This window comes from Chelonia mydas, chromosome 2, assembly GCF_015237465.2.
Source record: "Chelonia mydas isolate rCheMyd1 chromosome 2, rCheMyd1.pri.v2, whole genome shotgun sequence".
NCBI lineage: Eukaryota > Metazoa > Chordata > Testudines > Cheloniidae > Chelonia > Chelonia mydas.
In genome coordinates this window covers 175,494,389-175,512,160 of record NC_057850.1, presented here as the reverse complement: position 1 = coordinate 175,512,160, position 17,772 = coordinate 175,494,389, and the positions used below count along the sequence as shown (strand labels likewise).

Genomic DNA, 17,772 nt, shown 5'->3' with positions numbered 1-17,772 from the left:
TGCACCTGTGCCTCTTCCTAAAGAGCTATTCCCTGAGCATCAGAAGAATCTTCAGTGAAGGAATTCATTTAGTTTTGTCAAAGTTTCCTGTCTGATCCATAATTTAGATCAGCAGTTTCAGCTTGCAATAAACTCTGTATTCCTGGATGCTGCAATGAAAGAATGATGACCAGGCCATAGCCATGTGCATTCAGGATACTTCACTGGCCCCCTTGGGGCAGATGGGAAAAATGTTCTTTTCAGAGAGTTCTGAGTCTGAAATCTTGTTACGGTATGTGATACAGACAGTACATTAATTTTTTTCGTAATAGTATCAGAATGGATTAGTCTGCTCTTGCTACATAAAAGCTAACTCATAGTTCACTGTACTATTGTACTGTTTGGGGGTGGAGTCTTGTACCATAATTTCAAACAGTGAACTCTTAAAAGAATGGCTTTTTCCATCTGTTTCAAGGGAGGTCAGAGAAGAATCCTAAAGGAATATGGCTGTGGACTACTCATAAATCTTTCATTGCAGCATCCAGGAATACAGAGTATATTGTGGATTGAATCTTTTGCTCTAAATTATGGATTGGGCAGGGCATTTAGATTAAACTAACTGAATTCCCTTCATGGGACAAAGGTGGCCAGATTTTAAAAGTGAAAAACCTGGATACCAGTCCTGGGTGTGGAGGACATTTTGGTTGAGGTCTTGAGATGTGCACAGAAAGGTTTTGGCAACAGAGCGGAGAGCGGAAAAGTCTTTCTTTCTCTCCATCTTTAGCCAAAATATCCCCTCCCCGCTAGAGTGACCAGATGTCCCAATTTCACAGGGGCAGGGGCTTTGTCTTATACAGGTGCCTATTACCCCTCACCCCTTGTTCCAATTTGTCACACTTGCGATCTGGTCACCCTACTCCCCACCATCCCCTACAAATCTCCCTTTTAGAATAAAAAGCAGGATATTATTTAGACTGAAAACTCTTTGAGACACAAATGGTCTTTTCTTACTATATGTGTGTACAGCATCTAGGACAATAGGGCCTGGCTTCCAAACTAGGGCCTTGAATCACTACTGCATTACAAGTAATAAATAATGTTTCAGTAAAGAATATTTATCTGTCTGTCACCTTCACTTTTTTTCCTCCAGTCCCAACGCTTTTGCCTCTTTCTCTACCCTGTATCTGGAAGACCAACTTCTTTTTCCTTTGAAATCGCCCCTGAACCAAGTCCTGCCTTATTTCTGCTCTTTCCCCCTTGTCACTATATTGTTGGTTGATTTCCTTCAACTGATTTCTCTATTCTTACACTTTCTATGCTGTTTCTCTTTTGCGTTTTTCTCGTTTTCTCCTCTACTTTCTCCTGCTCCTTCAGTATACAATTCTTTCCTCTCTCTTTCTATCTGCCACACTCCTTCTATCTCATTGACTACCTGTTCTTTGTTCTCTGAACAGTGCAGACTTTTTGGGTGTGCACAGTTTTACTGAGAATGTGCTTTCATGAATGATTGTGGCTACTTGGCATTCCTGAAGTGGTGGAAATACTTGGAGAATACCCATCCTCCTCTTACTTTTGTTGTTTAACTCTGCTTCCTATCCCAGGCAAGCTCAGAAGTCCTATGCAGCGGCATATGCGGTGAAAAATAATGGAAAAAAGTGTTCACTGGCTTTTTGGAACCTCAAGAAAGGTTCATGGGTTATGCTTTTATTCTACCTGATTTTCCCACATCCGTATTGAGAAATCAGTTAGCCAGGCACTTCTCTTTGTGCAGCTATCACTTGCTTATTGTTTACCAGAGTGAAAAACAGAAATACATGTAGAGATTCTGCAAGGAATGTAGGAAGTGCTGTATGACAGTTGCATAAAGTCTCTGTGCCAGGTATGAATAGACATATATGTGGGTAAATATTGCTTCTGCTAAGGCTTCTGTAAGACTTGTCACCAGTGTGTGTGTGTGCGCACGTGTTTTTTCTTTTTTCTAATTGAGCCTATTTTCCCATAGGGAGGCAGGACAAAGTGTGTACGAGAAGTCTGCCCCATTCTGTCATGTCCCCAGCATCTCAGTCACATTCCTTCTGGACACTGTTGCCCCAAGTGTTTAGGTGAGTTGTTCTTTTCACAGGCATAATGTAAGCAATGCAATATATTTCTGCATAGTGGCTTTCATACAAATATTTCACAGCCAATAAAAAGCAAAAATTAGTGATGCTTAGTAGTAAAGGCTACAATCTGCTTTTTATACAGGTAGTCTCAATAGACATGGTAGTGTCTTGAAGAAAGATACAAAGGACAAATTTTGGGAGAGAGGCTGGGAAATTTGTTGTGTGTGAGAGAAAAGAATGTTGCCTTTATCACACGTTTTGCAAAGCAGAGTGAGATTGGGGGAGGTGGCTCATTGAAATGTCCATAAATCCTAGAAAGATGCTTCACCTTTTGTTATTTTATTCAAGCTGGTTTCCCCATATTTGGTTTTGAGGAAATAGCGATCGAAGGAAGACCCTCAGCTGAAGTGTCGTTATTAAAAACTATTATCAGAATAGATAGGGACCTATTAATTTGTGTAATTGTTTGCTCCCTGGAGGGGCATCATAGTCTGAACTGGGAAGTTTTTCAGTTGGATTAAGATAACTCAGTACATGCTTTTGCATGAGATGGTTTCTTTTGCCCCAGAACATCAATCAATGTAAACAATATGAAATTCTGAGGGAGGAACATCTGCCCTCCAGTTGTTGACACTGGTGGGAGCCCAATTTGGACCAGAAAGAATCAGTCTGGCCATTTGTCTACATGCAAGGTATTAAAGTTAAATTAAAGATTACAGGGATTGGAATAGAAATGAGTTGCCCTTAGTAAAGTATTGTATGAAGTATTTACCTCTAATCTCAGATACTCCCCACCTCAGCTCACCTCTACTTTTGGTTCCAGAAGTGGTATCGTGATCTTCAGGTACAGCCTGGGGAGAGAGTGCTGTTTCCTTCTAGTGCCAAGAAAGCTTTTTAGAATTGCTTTGCCATCATTCTAAACGGCCAGCACCTTGAAAAGAGTCCAGAAACCCTTTCCCTTGAGGCTGAGGACAGTTGATGTTACCTAGTGGTCTCTCAGCTGGGCTCTGTTACTGGATGTCTAAGAAGTCGCAGAGCACATGCACTCTGGGGCTTCCTACACATTTGGGAGATGTCAAATTTAAGAGGAACAGCAGCAGGTTCCCGAAAAGAGACTTCTGGGTCTAAAAGACATCTTTGATGTGGAGACTCAAGGACTGAGCCAGACTCCTTTTGGAAAGGCAGACTGTTCCAAACCACACTGAATCTGAAAAAGGTTAAGACTTTGGCTTGCTCTTATTTTGTTCATACCATCTCCACCCACACCTTGATTCAATAATCCTCAGTGTATCACTCTAATTCAGATGCAAAGAATAGCAACAAGCTATCATGAAGGGAATCTGGGTTTTAATTTTGTCTGCTCTGTCTGACAGAGTTGGGACCATTAGAGACTTGATACAACTCCTCTCACCCAGTTAGAGGGGATTTTATTGTCTCAGCCATATCCCATATTAGAATCTTGAGCCTGTTTCCAGGGCTAGCTTAGTGAAAGGACACAAAGGGCCATGGCCCATGAGCCTCCAGGCCTGTAGATTGTTCCAGAATCTCATAATATTTAACATGTTTTGCCTGCTTGAAACACAGCTTTTTGTTTTATTTTATTTTATTTTATTTTATTTGAGAAGCTTTATAAATATCTGGCTTGGACATAAAACTGCAGCACCTGAGAGTATACCCCTGGTGTCACCTATCACACCACTGGAACCCATGTGGGATATCATCAAACAACAACAACCATACTCGATGGGGACCCCATTATGAAAGAAATATTTCTTTAACTCCCTCTTCTGGTCTTCAAACAACTCCCAACTTCTCAGCATCAGAGTCAAGCTCGCCACAGACCAGGACACACCAACTCAAAGTGGCACCATGTTCTTCCTGAACAGATGCAAAACCTAGAGACATATCTCCACTACTACAATGATCAACACCCTCTGTGACCCAGGGTGCCTCAGGCAGCCCACACTGGAAATGCCAAGGTCAGGGCAGGCTGCAAAAGGGAGAGCAGATACTCCCAAGACTGGTGGGTAACACTGAAGTTAAGCCTTCCAACCAGTCACAAACTGTGCTTCTGATCCCTCACACTGGTTATTAAGAAGCAAAAAAGAAATCACACAGCCTCCTTTATTGCATTCCAGTTCCCTGGCTCCCAATCAGCACCTAGGTCCAGTACAGTGAGAAGTTATTTTAAAACTCTACTGTGACGGGGCAAGGCCAGATGGCTATAGAAAAGTAGTGGGAGATAGATATATTAGCTCCAGGCTAAACAAATCCCTGGTACCAGAATAAGTTAAATGGCAGCTGCTCCAGGTCAGTTAAGACACCTGGGGCCAATTAAGAACTTTCCAGAAGGCAGGGAGAAGGCTAGGTTGATTGGGACACCTGAAGCCAGTCAGGGACTGGCTGAAACTAGTTAAAAGCCTCCCAGTTAGTCAGGTGGGTGTGGATGTCAGGAGCTGTGGGAGGAAGTTGTGCTGTTGGAGAGACTGAGCAGTACACATCATATCAGGCACAAGGAAGGAGGCCCTGAGGTAAGGGTGAAGTGGAGCTTGAGGAAGTGGGGGCTGCTGTGGGGAAGTAGCCCAGGGAATTGTATGTGTCAGGTTTCTAAAAGGTCAGCTACCATAGCTGATACTATTAGGGTCCCTGGGCTGGAGCCCGGAGTAGAGGGTGGGCCCGGGCTCCCCTCCCCAACTCGGTTAATCACTGAGACTGGGAGACAAGAGAGACTATGCAAGAGAGGATAGCTTCTCCTTACCTCCCTCGCTGACTTATGATGAAAATGGCTCAGTAGACTGTGACCCTTGTCTCTAGAGAGAGAAGGGTTATGTGGAGGGTCACAGTGAGCCTCTGAGGCTAGTGAAATCCGCCAGGAAATGCGGGACCCACAGAGGCAAGGACAGAGCTTTGTCACACTACTCACATATAGAAAATGTTCTTCTGACCCCAAAGGGTCAGCCACATTACCAGGTCAGTATAGGGTTGGATCTTACCCAAAATACCACACTACCAGCCAATCCTTTAGTGTCTAAAACTAAAGGTTTATTATAAAGAAAAAAGGAAGAACAAGAAGAGAGATGTTGAATGGTAAAGCAGTCACATACATACATACATACATATCAGTCTTCATCCTCAAAGAAAACCTGCACAACACCTTCAAAAGATGAGCCTAGGAGCTTAAATTCATAACTTTGCCTAGTCACTAAAAATCATGGACTGAATAGAGACACTGGATTTATGGTTTATTACAACTATCTATTTCCCAATAACAACCCTCCCCGCAGGTGCCTTCCACTTTTTTTTTTTTGCTTCCCCCTTCTGACTGAAGGGGTGTTAATGAGCCATTCTTTTTAGGTGACAAATCTGAAGAACTGTCCCAGATTGAGGTGTCAGTAGAGGAGATTTTGGAACAAATTGATAAATTAAACAATAATAGGTCACCAGGAGCAGATGGTATTCAGCCAAGTGTTCTGAAGGAACTCAAATAATGAAATTGCAGAACTACTAACTGTGGTATGTAACCTATCACTTAAATTAGCTTCTGTACCAGATGACTGGAAGATGCCAATTTTTAAAAAAGACTCCAGAGTTGATCTTGGCAATTACAGGCTGGTAAGCCTAACTTCAGTACCAGGCAAATTGGTTGAAACTATAGTAAAGAACAGAATTATTAGACACATAGATGAAAACAAATTATTGGGGAAGAGTCGACATAACTTTTGTAAAAGGAAATCATGCCTCATCAATCTAGTAGAATTCTTTGTGTGGGTCAACAAACATGTGGACAAGGGTGATTCAGGAGATATAGTGTACTTGGACTTTCAGAAAGCCTTCCTACGAGGTCCCTCACCAAAGGCTCTAAAGCAAACTAAGCAGTTTGGTTAAGAGGGAAGGTCCTCTCATGGATCAATAACTGGTTAAAAGACAGGAAACAAAGGGTAGGAATAAATGTTCAGTTTTCAGAATGGAGAGAGAAAATAGCAGGGTTTCCCAAGGATCTGTACTGGGACCAGTGCCATTCAACATATTCATGTTCTAGAAAAAGGGGTAAAAAGTGAGGTGGCAAAGTTTGCAGATGATACAGAATTACTCAAGATAGTTAAGTCCAAAACAGATTGCAAAGATTTACAAAGGGATCTCACAAAACTAGGTTACTGGGCAACAAAATGGCAGATGACAGGTTTCAGAGTAGCAGCCGTATTAGTCTGTATCCACAAAAAGAAAAGGAGTACTTGTGGCACCTTAGAGACTAACGAATTTATTTGAGCATAAGCTTTCGTGAGTTGCATCCGATGAAGTGAGCTGAAGCTCATGAAAGCTTATGCTCAAATAAATTTGTTAGTCTCTAAGGTGCCACAAGTTCTCCTTTTCAAAATGGCAGATGAAATTCAATGCTGATAAATGCAACGTAATGCACATTGGAAAACAATCCCAACTATACATACAAAATGATGTATGTTTGACACTCAAGGAAGAGATCTTGGAGTCATCATGGATAGTTCTCTGAAACCAATGTTCTCTCTAATTTTTTCCATCCATGTGTGGAATGAATTTTGTTATGTGGAGCACCAATATCGAGGTAATGTGCAGATGTGTGCCACCAGTAGAAACAAAAAACCTAGATATAATATATATATTTAAAAAGTTACCATAGGTATGGAAGAAGAAGAAATAATATTAAAACAGGGGATAATTAACAAGGTGCACTACTTAAGATGTTTGTTTAATATGAAATCAAATAAAAAGAAAATTAACACTGCAAAATTTTCAGTAGTCTCTCTCTGCATCATAGCCCAGGGGCTGGGGGGAGAGGTGTCTCTTCCCACCGCAGCCCTAGAGCTAGAGGAGAAGAATCTCTCCCTGCCACAGCCCTGGACTCCCCAAACTCCCCCATCACTGCCCCCCACCACACCCCACAGACCCCACCCAACACATATTCCCCACCTAACCCTACATATCCTCCAAGCCCACCTGTGGCTATGCCTCTGTGTGCGCGCCTGTGTGGCTGTACTAATAAGGTGTGTGGCCCTTGATGGGCTCTTGTGTGGCCGTGCAGGCACATAGCTTAGGAGGAACACAGCTGAAAACATTCCCTCAATGTGCAGCAGCAGTCAAAACAGCTAACAGAATGTTAGGAATCAGTAGGATAGGGATAGATAATAAGACAGAAATTATCATTATGTCACTATATAAATCCATGGTACACCCACACCTTGAATACTGTGTGCAGTTCTGGTCACCCCATCTCAAAAAAGATATATTAGAATTGGAAAAAGGACAGAGAAGGGTAACAAAAATTAATAAGGGTATGGAACAGCTTCACTATGAGGAGAGAATAAAAAGACTAGGACTGGTCAGCTTGGAAAAGAGGTGACCGATAGGGGGATATGATAGAGGTCTATGAAATCATGAAAGGTCTGGAGAAAGTGAGTAAGGAGATATTAATTACCCCAACACATAACACAAGAATGAGGGGTCACCCAATGAAATTAATAGGCAGAATGTTTAAAACAAACCAAAAGGAGTACTTCTTCACACAGTGCTCAGTCAACCTGTGGAACTTGTTGCCAGGGGATGTTGTGAAGGCCAAAACTATAACTGGATTAAAAAAAAGAACTAGATAAGTTCATGGAGGATAGGTCCATCAATGGCTAATAGCTAAGAGGGTCAGGGATTCAACCCAATGCTCTGGGCATCCCTAAACTTTCGACTGCCAGAAGCTGGAAATGGATGACCGGGAATGGATCACTTGATCAATTGCCCTGTTCTGTTAATTCCCTCTGAAGCATCTGGCATTGGCCACTGTCAGAAGACAGCATACTGGATGCACTATATGGCCGTTCTTATGTTAATGGGCCACTTCACTTTGAATAGTCCCTTGAAATATTTGTTAGCTACTTATGCTAAACAATCTGTTTCACCTTGTATTTAGCTGGTTCTCTCAGAGTACATTTCCCAGACCTGAAGAACAGCTCTGTGTAAGCGTGAAAGCTTGTCTCTCTCACCAACAGAAGTTAGGCCAATAAAAGATATTTCCTCACCAATCTTCTCTCTCTAATACCCTGGGACTGACAGGGCTAAACACTGCATTCTTTGACAAGAGCGTTCTTTTAACAGGGACTGATTTTAGCATTTGTGAAAATCTCATGTTAATTAAACAGATATTCTATTATCTGTTTATCTTTCTATTTAATCTTATCTTTGGACAAACTGGAAGCCTCTCGTTTAAGTGGTTTTACTCCTTTACCAGATATTAACTAAAAAGAAATTAATTGCAATTTGGAATATAGTGGAGAGCTATTAGCATCCCAAATGCCAAAATATGGGTTTCTCACCACTCTGAGAACTAAATTAATGGCATAATAATAAGTTAGTGCCATGCTGCACTTATTTGCAGTAATAATTTTATTCCTTGGAAATGACAGACAGATTTCTGTCTGACAGATAGATAAACTCTCAGAAGGTTACAAGATCAGAGCTTGGCTCTCACCAAAGAAAAAGTAGGCGAAAGCATGTTGTTGCTGTAGGTTTGCTTTGCTCAAAAGGGAAGATGAGGTTAGTGATTTTATTTGAGTCTTAAGTGGATTTTTGTTCATATCAGAGAACCAATATATTGTCCATCTGTTCAAAAGAATTCAATAAAACAGAATCTGAAGAACAGAAGAGAGACAGGTGGAGTAGCAAGACTGCATTGCTTGCAGAATTGCAAGGTGTTGGAAGACTGAGTTGTTGCAGAGCTTTGGGAGGGAATTGATGCTTCTCTAAACTTTACTCTGACTTATGCTGTCAGGTCCCTTACTGTCATGAGAACAAAACATTTCCATAATATTACCGTTCCTCCACTCCTTCCAAAGCCATGTAATTTGCTTCATGGAATGTATATTCTCCACACTGATTTCCTTTCCTTTATTTATTTTTTGATGGTTCCATTCTGATTAATATAGGTAACTTTAACATTCTGTAAATTCCTATAATTTCTGTAGACATGTTTGAGCATAATACATAAAGCTACAATAAATGAGTGTATCAAACATCTTTACAGAAACTAATCATTTAGTGGCTGTCTAGCGCATAGCACTTTTGCGCCAGTGTAACTAAATTGCAAACTCCTAATAGTAAACCAGTTTGAATCATGCTTTAACCAGTTTAGTTTAATTCCGTAATATACTGAATGAAGAAACATAAATGCAGTTTATTTTGGGGTATGGACTGGTTGATTTTAAATTGATTTAGGTACACGGGTGCACTTGTATGGTGGTGGGGCGGGGGAAGGTTTCCTAATAGAAACATGTCCTAATTCATATTAAAATCCCCTCCCTTAGGGGAAAAGTAGTTCTTCAAGTGATGGTCCCTATTGTATTACACTGAGCATTTACACATATGCACCATGCATCCAGATCCAGAGATTTTGAAAGTAGTAGTGTCAGTTGCTCCATGAATCTGCCTGGGCTCTCCTCATGGTTTCATCCAAGGTGATAAAAGGTGGGACAGACCAACCTTGTCTCCAGTTCCTTCTCATTGCCACATGGTCTGGGTCAGAACTATTAGTGTCTTGTTGCATGTGATGCACTTTAAAAATACACGATTGTACATAGTTAGTTTTAGAGTGGTTTACTGTTTTATTGTTTTTTATAGTAGTTTTTAGTAGTTTGGTAGTTTTAGGAGTAGAAGTGGGGGTCTTCTGAGGTAGCTTAGTTCCTTGTGACCCCCCCCCCCGGCCCCGCTTTCCTGCCCCTATACCCACATGCAGGTACTGGACTCTGCTAAAAATCCCAGGCTTTAAAATCTGAGCCTCCTGCCCATGTTCTTTCTCGGTCAGAGACAAACATCAATGCTGCCTCTACTGCTTAGGAGAAGCCCACATTTCATCCATATGCAGTGTCTGCCAGACTTTCCCCAGCTGTACCTGAGACCTCCGGAAGCACCTCATGGAAGTTGCCATGAGACCTGATTCGGACCCTATTCAGGCAACCCCCGTCCTTCCCCCTGTATATCGGTCTGAAGCCGCCAGGAGTGCACCTCCAGCTACTGAATCTGAGGCCGGAACTGGCAGTGCCACCAATATGGACCCTATGCTGGGGCCTACTCAGGAGGTAAGGAAGCATGCACATAAGCATGGCAGTAAGTCTTCCTCTAAGCCTAAGAAGAGAGAGACTCCTTCCACAAGTTCCAGTCATGGGGACAGAGTGTGCCCTAAAGCACACAAACATGTAAAGGAGCCACACAAATTGATGGATCCACTGGTACCAGGTGTGGACCCGCACATGCAGTCAACATTGGCATCCATCAGAGCTAGAGAGCCATCTTCTCCGGGAAGACCAGTGCTCCTGTACTTATTCCGGAGACTGAAAAAGTATCCTTGACTCCTGGGAGGTCTGCAAAAGCCCCAGAGCTCCAGGAAGTGTTTGCGTTGGGAGAACCAAAGCCTTCATGCTATCTGGGGCCCCCTACTTCCAAGTAGAGTTTATCCTCACCTCCCCCCTGCGGGCCCCCCCCCCCCCCCCCCCGGCTCCAGCTGTGTATTCCCTTCTGTCGGTACTGCCAATGGAACTGGTCTCTGCGTTGTTTTTGAAGGAATCAGATGAGGGACAGGCACCATCCATCCCTTTCCACCACTACAAGTACCAATGGAGACTTTCTACATTGTGGCAGTATTCCCCACTCCAGCTGCCACAGAGCCACTGGCTTACTATGTCATGAGGCCCTCTGTAACACCCTCTGGATCTATCATGCTGGCCTTATTGGGGATTCTGGCCCCAATATCCACCCTTGGAACTCGTCTGTTACATCAGTTAGGCTTCACCTACTTCACTGTGTCGGGTGCCTTTGAGTAGATGCTCGGAACCAATAATGAAAGATGAGCCACCCAGTGGGCTCTGACAGTACCCCTGGAACAGGAGAGATTCCTGTCATCCTCACCAGATCCTGCAGTGGCTTTGGCTTCCCATCCATCCCCTGATGACTACGGCCAGTCCCAGGAGCTCCTGTGTAGAGTGGTTGGAGAGCTGCACATTCCCCTGGAGGAGATCCAGCACACTCAGCGTAAGCTGCTGGACCTACTTCACTCACTTGCATCGGGTAGAGGCGATCTACCAATCAACAATGCCATCCTTGAGCCAGGTAGAATGGTTTGGCATATGCTGGCCAAATGTAGGCCTACCCCACGGGGGCAGAAAATTGTTACTGTGTACCAGCTAAGGTCTGAGTTTCTCACATCCTCTTCCGACTTAGGTACTGCTTGTTAATCACCCTCAGTGGAATACAATACACACTACCACTTGAAGAAGAAGAGGGGGTTACTTACCTGTAACTGGAGGTTCTTTGAGATGTCTGATCCCTATCTGTATTCCACTTCCCATGCTCGTTCCCCTCTGTTGTGGTTTCCTTGGATTTGCAGTGGAGAAGGAACTGGAGATGCAGTCAATCCAATTATCACCTTGGACAAAACCGTGAGGTGAACCAAGGGCACATGCATGGACCAACGGACGCTACTATTTTCAAAATCTCTGGCTCCAGATGCATGGTACACATGGCTAAACCCTCAGTGGAATACAGATAGGAACCACACATCTTAAAGAACCTCCAGTTATAGGTGAGTAACCTCTTCATTTTACTCAGATTAATATCTGCTAAATGAATAGGGAACTGTTTAAAAAACTTTCTAGACACCCAAATGGAAATATATAGCAAATGTCACATTGCATGTGAATTTGGGCTGGGAACAGTAAGCTGTGTTATTTTTGTTGACAACAAGGCATCCTTTCAACCACATTCTGTGTCTGTTGTTTGTATTCAGGCCAGAGGAAAGTGTTTGACCTCCCATTTGGAAGCTGCCTCTTTCACAGTGATGTTTATGACAATGGATCCTCTTTTGTTTATGACAACTGCACTATGTGTACCTGCAGGGTAAGTCAGTAACAACATTCCTATGCTGTGGGCTGTGGTTTTTATTGCCTAGGAGAGATGTTTGTAAGATTTGAGAACTACAGGGCCTTACTCTGTACTGATAAGTACCTTGTGTGGTCATTTACGTCCAGACAAAGGGAATGTAAAAGGCTACCAAATCAACATGGTTAGATTTTACATGACTACAAAAGCGCAAGTTCAGAATTACGCCCTGCTTGCATTATTAAACAAACACACTCTGAAAGATTTCCTGAATTCAATAAAATATTTTATTCTAAGCAGATCTGATCAAAGTAGCTATTAGCTACATTGGGTGGAAATGATTACCACAACACACGCAGATGTTACGATTGGGGGTGAACATTTTCCTAATAAATTAGTGTCCCCTTTGCTTTTCTTCTGTCCTTTTGCTCAGAATTCTACAGTGGTATGTAAGAAGAAGTGCTCACCTCCTGGAGAATGCAATAAAAGCAAGGAACACTGCTGCCAGGAGTGTGTCTCGTACGTCTCTCCTGACGAACTGAAAGTGTGCAAATTCGGGAACAAGATCTTTCGGGTAATGTTTTGGGTGTGGCTCAGTAATAGGTATCATTGTAATAGCTGAAATAGCACTGGATTACTGTAACTTAGTGTTGGGGCTTGCTTTTTAGCAGAATTTTCATTATGCTTATTGCCAACAGGTGCACATTTTTAATAGTGAGACTAATTAACCACTGGAACAATTTACCAAGCGTTGTAATGGATTCTCCATCACTCACAATTTTTAAATCAAGATTGGATTTTTTTCTAAAATATATGCTCTAGGAATTATTTTGGGAAGATTTGTGGCACTGTGGTATAGGAGGTCAGACTAGATGATCAAAATGGTCCCTTCTGGCCTTGGATTCTATGAATTTATCAACAGAATAGCTTGGAGGCAAATATTTGAAAAAATTGCCATCTGCTGTTGTTTTTTTATGGTTGTGTAAGTTCTGCTGACAGAAAAAAATTAAAATTAATTTCTCCTATACTTGGCATGCTGTCTCCCTCTCCCCAAACAGAGAATAAGGTGCTGCTTCACGCCGAATAATGCATTTTTAATCAGAGGGTTGTGCTTCCCCTTCCCAAACAAATTCTGATAGTCATAGAAAAGGTATTTTTCAGTGGTCTTTATCAGCTGAGTCAAAAGGGAGCCTCCTCCAGGTTGAGCCAGTAGGAACTGTGCTAAGCTTGTCGCAGCTGGAAGTTTTGAATATATCATCTGGAGTACTGTGTCCAGTTTTGGGCCCCACACTACAAGAAGGATGTGGATAAATTGGAGAGAGTCCAGCGAAGGGCAACAAAAATGATTAGGGGTCTGGAACACATGACTTATGAGGAGAGGCTGAGGGAACTGGGATTGTTTAGTCTGCAGAAGAGAAGAATGAGGGGGGATTTGATAGATGCTTTCAACTACCTGAGAGGTGGTTCCAGAGAGGATGGTTCTAGACTATTCTCAGTGGTAGAAGAGGACAGGACAAGGAGTAATGGTCTCAAGTTGCAGTGGGGGAGGTTTAGGTTGGATATTAGGAAAAACTTTTTCATTAGGAGAGTGGTGAAACACTGGAATGCGTTACCTAGGGAGGTGGTAGAATCTCCTTCCTTAGAAGTTTTTAAGGTCAGGCTTGACAAAGCCCTGGCTGGGATGATTTAATTGGAGATTGGTCCTGCTTTGAGCAGGGGGTTGGACTAGATGACCTCCTGAGTTCCCTTCCAACCCTGATATTCTATGATTCTATTACAGTTCACAGCTATGTTACAGACCGTGCTTCCTACACCCCACATTGGAAGGCCATGTAGCAATGATCTCCTCCTTCTCTCCCAACCAAAATTTGTAGATCTTTAATGATTTCTTGCAAAACACTTCTTATATTGCCAGGTCGCTGTTTGTTTTTTCAAGCTGGTGCAGCTTCTTTCACATTGTGTTGGAACAGACTCTGTCACCTTGTTGGCTATCTGTGAAATAAGAGAATCAGATCAAATGTTAAATCCCTTGAGTACACTAAGTTTACTCATTCCAAATTGCTTTCCATTAATTCTATTTTACTTGTATGTAGCTGAAATGTTTATTCTGTGAATTATATGTGAACAAACACCATGCTTAATAGGTGCAAAGAAACTACATTTGATCTGACTAGAACTTAAACAGTGGCACTGTTGTATTTCAGGTATGAATATCTACTTCTTGAGCACCCAAATGAAATTCTCTGCTTCTTGTGATTTATTTTATTTTGCTAACAAGTGTTTACAAAAACACAAAAAAGGGGTGTGTGGGAACTGGGTCTGATTTTTACCTTTTTTATACAACTGTTGGGAATGATTCTGTCTAAGTCAATGGAGTTACATAAGTGTAAAACGGGTGTGAGATCACAATCAGGTAACGGTTGTGTCTTCTTTTAGTTGCTCTCCTGCTTGGAGATCATTTCTTTTGCTCATGGTGTCTGTCAACTTACGCTGCACCAAAACGGTTAGGCAATTCTGCATCACCTCAGAATAAAAGACAAAGCAGGACAGCCCTTAAAAATCATGCTGTGCATAAAAAATCATAAAATTTGAGCGTGCTTTTCCTCTGATCCCAGCACTGAGAAACTCGAGTGTAGGTGGATCCACAATCACTTTCTGTCCTCTTGGACTGCCTCTACTCTCTTTCTGTCTGCCTGCCCCTCGCCCTTCCTCCTCAAGCATCCTGTAAACAGAAGGCTTGCACAGCCAGGCTCTCCACGGGCTAGCACAGGACTGTATGTGGGTGAGGTGGAATGCTTTAGAAACTACACTTGGCAAATGCCAAGACATGTAGAAAGGAGCCAGGACAGTTCCCCATACTTTCCTGAGTATGTTAAAAACAATATGAAGAGCATTCTGCTGCCCACTTAATACATTTTTAGAGACACAGGCTGTCTTCTGGAAGAATACCATTCCTGCTATACATTTGGGTAGTTTAGGATTGTATCTGTTCTAAACATTTTCAGATGTTTAGCAGATCCAGGATCTGTGAAAGCACTGTAAGTAATCTGAATAAGAATGCATGATTTGTCCATTCCTGTGGACCCAGAATGATGCCATATCTGGGAATAAATTCACTGTATTCTGGCATCTTAATGAAATGCTTTCACATGCAATAACTTAAACATGTCAGTTATCTGAAGGTAATGAATCAGAATTTTTTAATTATGTCACCTTAAATGAAAATTCACAATAGGTGTGATCACATCCCACTGGTGAGAGAAACAATACAACTAATCAGGTCATTCAAGGAAAAAGAAAACATGGACTTGGAAGAATGATTTTCTAACCTGAAGGATCAGAGGGAAGAAATCCCTGCTCATCTTCATCTTTAATCGGACTGGGTGTGGATGAGCACCTCATAATAATTTAGACTAAACAATGATGTAACTCCAAAAGGGAATGCAGTGCTTTTCTGTGCAATGAAAATGATACATTGTTGGAATAGCTTCCTTCCGCCACCCCAGCTGATAGCTATATCATGTTCTCCCTCCTGCAGGATGGAGAGATGTGGTCCTCTGTTAACTGCACCATCTGTGCTTGTGTGAAAGGCAAGACAGAGTGTCGCAAGAAGCAGTGCATTCCAGTCAACAGCTGCCCTCATGTGAGTTTTTAATGGAATATGTTCTCCCCCGCGACCCTCATTTATCTTTGTCAGTGTTTCTCAGTCAAACTGGTGTACACGAAGCCTGGGGAAGAGGGAACCGTCAAAAATTCTAGGGTCTATAGTTGACTAGAATTCTCAATTGTTTTGTGCAGTGTTGTTGTAAACTGTGTTGGTCCCAGGATATTAGAGACAAGGTGGGTGAGGTCATATCTTTTATTAGACCAACTTCTGAAATGTTCTGTATAAGCTTGAAAGCTTGTCTCTTTCACCAACAGGAATTGGTCCAATAAAAGATATTAACTCACCCACCTTGTCCCTAGAATTCTCAAAGCACTGTAACATCTCTTTTCAGGCTAGTTCTGTCCTCAGGCCTCTCTCTTTGCTCTGAAGGCTCCCGTGCTTTTGCTCCCCCTTTTATATCTGAACCAAAGCTGCTCTCTCTGCTCCCAGGCTTACTTCTCTCTCTCACATATTCAATAGCTTTATTGGTGTAGCAAGGTTGCCAAAGTCAATAGATCATGCCTGTGTACTATGGAGATGTGCAGCAAAGGTTGTGTTCACTTTTTCAATACAGCTGGGGGTAATCATTTTGTTAGGCATGAAAACAGAGAATGAGCTCAACCAAAACTATGTCACTTTCTCCTAAGGTGGAGACTGATTTTTTTTTTTTAGTGAAATTTCGAAGTGAATCCAAAGATTTTAGTGTAGTCTCCTATTATTTAATTACTTTAAAAATGATTCTTTAATAACATTTGGGCTGATGTCTAATGTTTTGTGCTTTGGATGCCTGTCATTTGCATATTACTTAGTTTTAATAGTGCAAGCTTTCAGGAGAAGCAGAGCTAAAATGACATCTTATGCAGAGAATCGTTTTAAAACAACCTGCTGAAGAGCCCTCCAAGTTATTAGCATTACTCCTTCTCAGTGTTTCCTTCTCTGTCATGGAAGCCAAAAGGAGAAAATATTAGTCACAAACACCTGTGTATAAAATTTTCAGTGAGAAACTCCTGTGAATAAAAATGTGTTTTGGTGAGTTTTTGACAGCCCAGGGCAACGGTAGAGGTGTTTGCTTGTACTTTGGATCTCCAAATGCTATAGAGGCAGGGTCACTGCACCAGTGAACCTTCGGAACTCTCTGCAGTAGAGGCAATCTTCTCCTGCTCATTTTTGGTGGTTCACAAGAGTTCAGTCCTTCTGCCATGGGCCTCCTAAGCTTCACAAGAGAGGAGCTCTGCTACTGTATACCTTAGAAATTGTGCACTAATGCAACGCTTCTGGGAATATTAGGAGGTCCCTCAGGCAGTTCTTAGGGAGTGCATAGGAAATGAATACCTGGGGCCACAGAAAACTTTTTATCTAGCCCATCAAGTTTTCTATGAGAATTCTTAGGAGTGTGGCAACACAGAAAAAAATTGGTGCCCCTCTGTAGTGTCCTACATTTACCCAATTTAAGCTTTTACGGCTCCTCAGAGCTCAGGTTGCTAAAGTAATTTAATACGACCTGTCTGCAAAATACAACATTACATTATATTTCATTTAAATAAACTTAAGTATTGAAAAGACTGGAAATGATCCATTAAGGTAATAAATAAATGTACTGTTGCCCTTGCTGTTCATACAATCAATTAAGAAAAACAATGCCACATGAAAATTCACCTTATACATTCCTATAATAGCTTTAACTCTCTGATCTATAAGGCACACTTACATGCTCGTTCAACATTTTCATACTACAGTTCTATCATGAAAGGTGTGAGTCCTAGACTCATAAGTGAAGTCAAGGGAAAAAGAGCAAAAAGAGTTAGAAGTCCTCCATTAAAAATATAGAAAATAAAGGATTTAAGAAGCATAGGAAGCATGTAAATTTAACTTACAAAATGCCGTTAGCAGCTTCATAAGAAATAAACATCCCTGTTAGGATAGAAAGGCTTTTACCTGAAACTGTTAACTAAGTTGTACCAGCTCTGGGTTCTAGCTGGGGTTGGAATCTCAATCCAAATTAAGCTTCTGAAACTGGGATGGGTTCTCAGGAATGGAGTAAACTCCCAAATCTAGAGTAAGCTTCTGAACTAAACTAAATTCCTAGGCTGCTGCAGGCTTCCGAATAATACTAAACTTCCAAGCGGGAGTGAACTTCTGAACTATGGTACACTCCTA

The 17,772-nt window shown here is 41.9% G+C and overlaps 1 protein-coding gene across 1 annotated transcript in view; it reads left to right on the top strand.

The window, feature by feature from the left end:
- BMPER (BMP binding endothelial regulator) overlaps positions 1–17,772 on the top strand; it is a 192,391-nt gene that overhangs the window by 98,701 nt on the left and 75,918 nt on the right. Inside the window, exons 7-10 of the mRNA XM_007064353.4 lie at positions 1,982–2,081; positions 11,878–11,987; positions 12,403–12,543; positions 15,508–15,612. Coding sequence (XP_007064415.2) covers positions 1,982–2,081; positions 11,878–11,987; positions 12,403–12,543; positions 15,508–15,612 — 456 coding nt within the window. The remainder of the gene's footprint in view (positions 1–1,981; positions 2,082–11,877; positions 11,988–12,402; positions 12,544–15,507; positions 15,613–17,772) is intronic.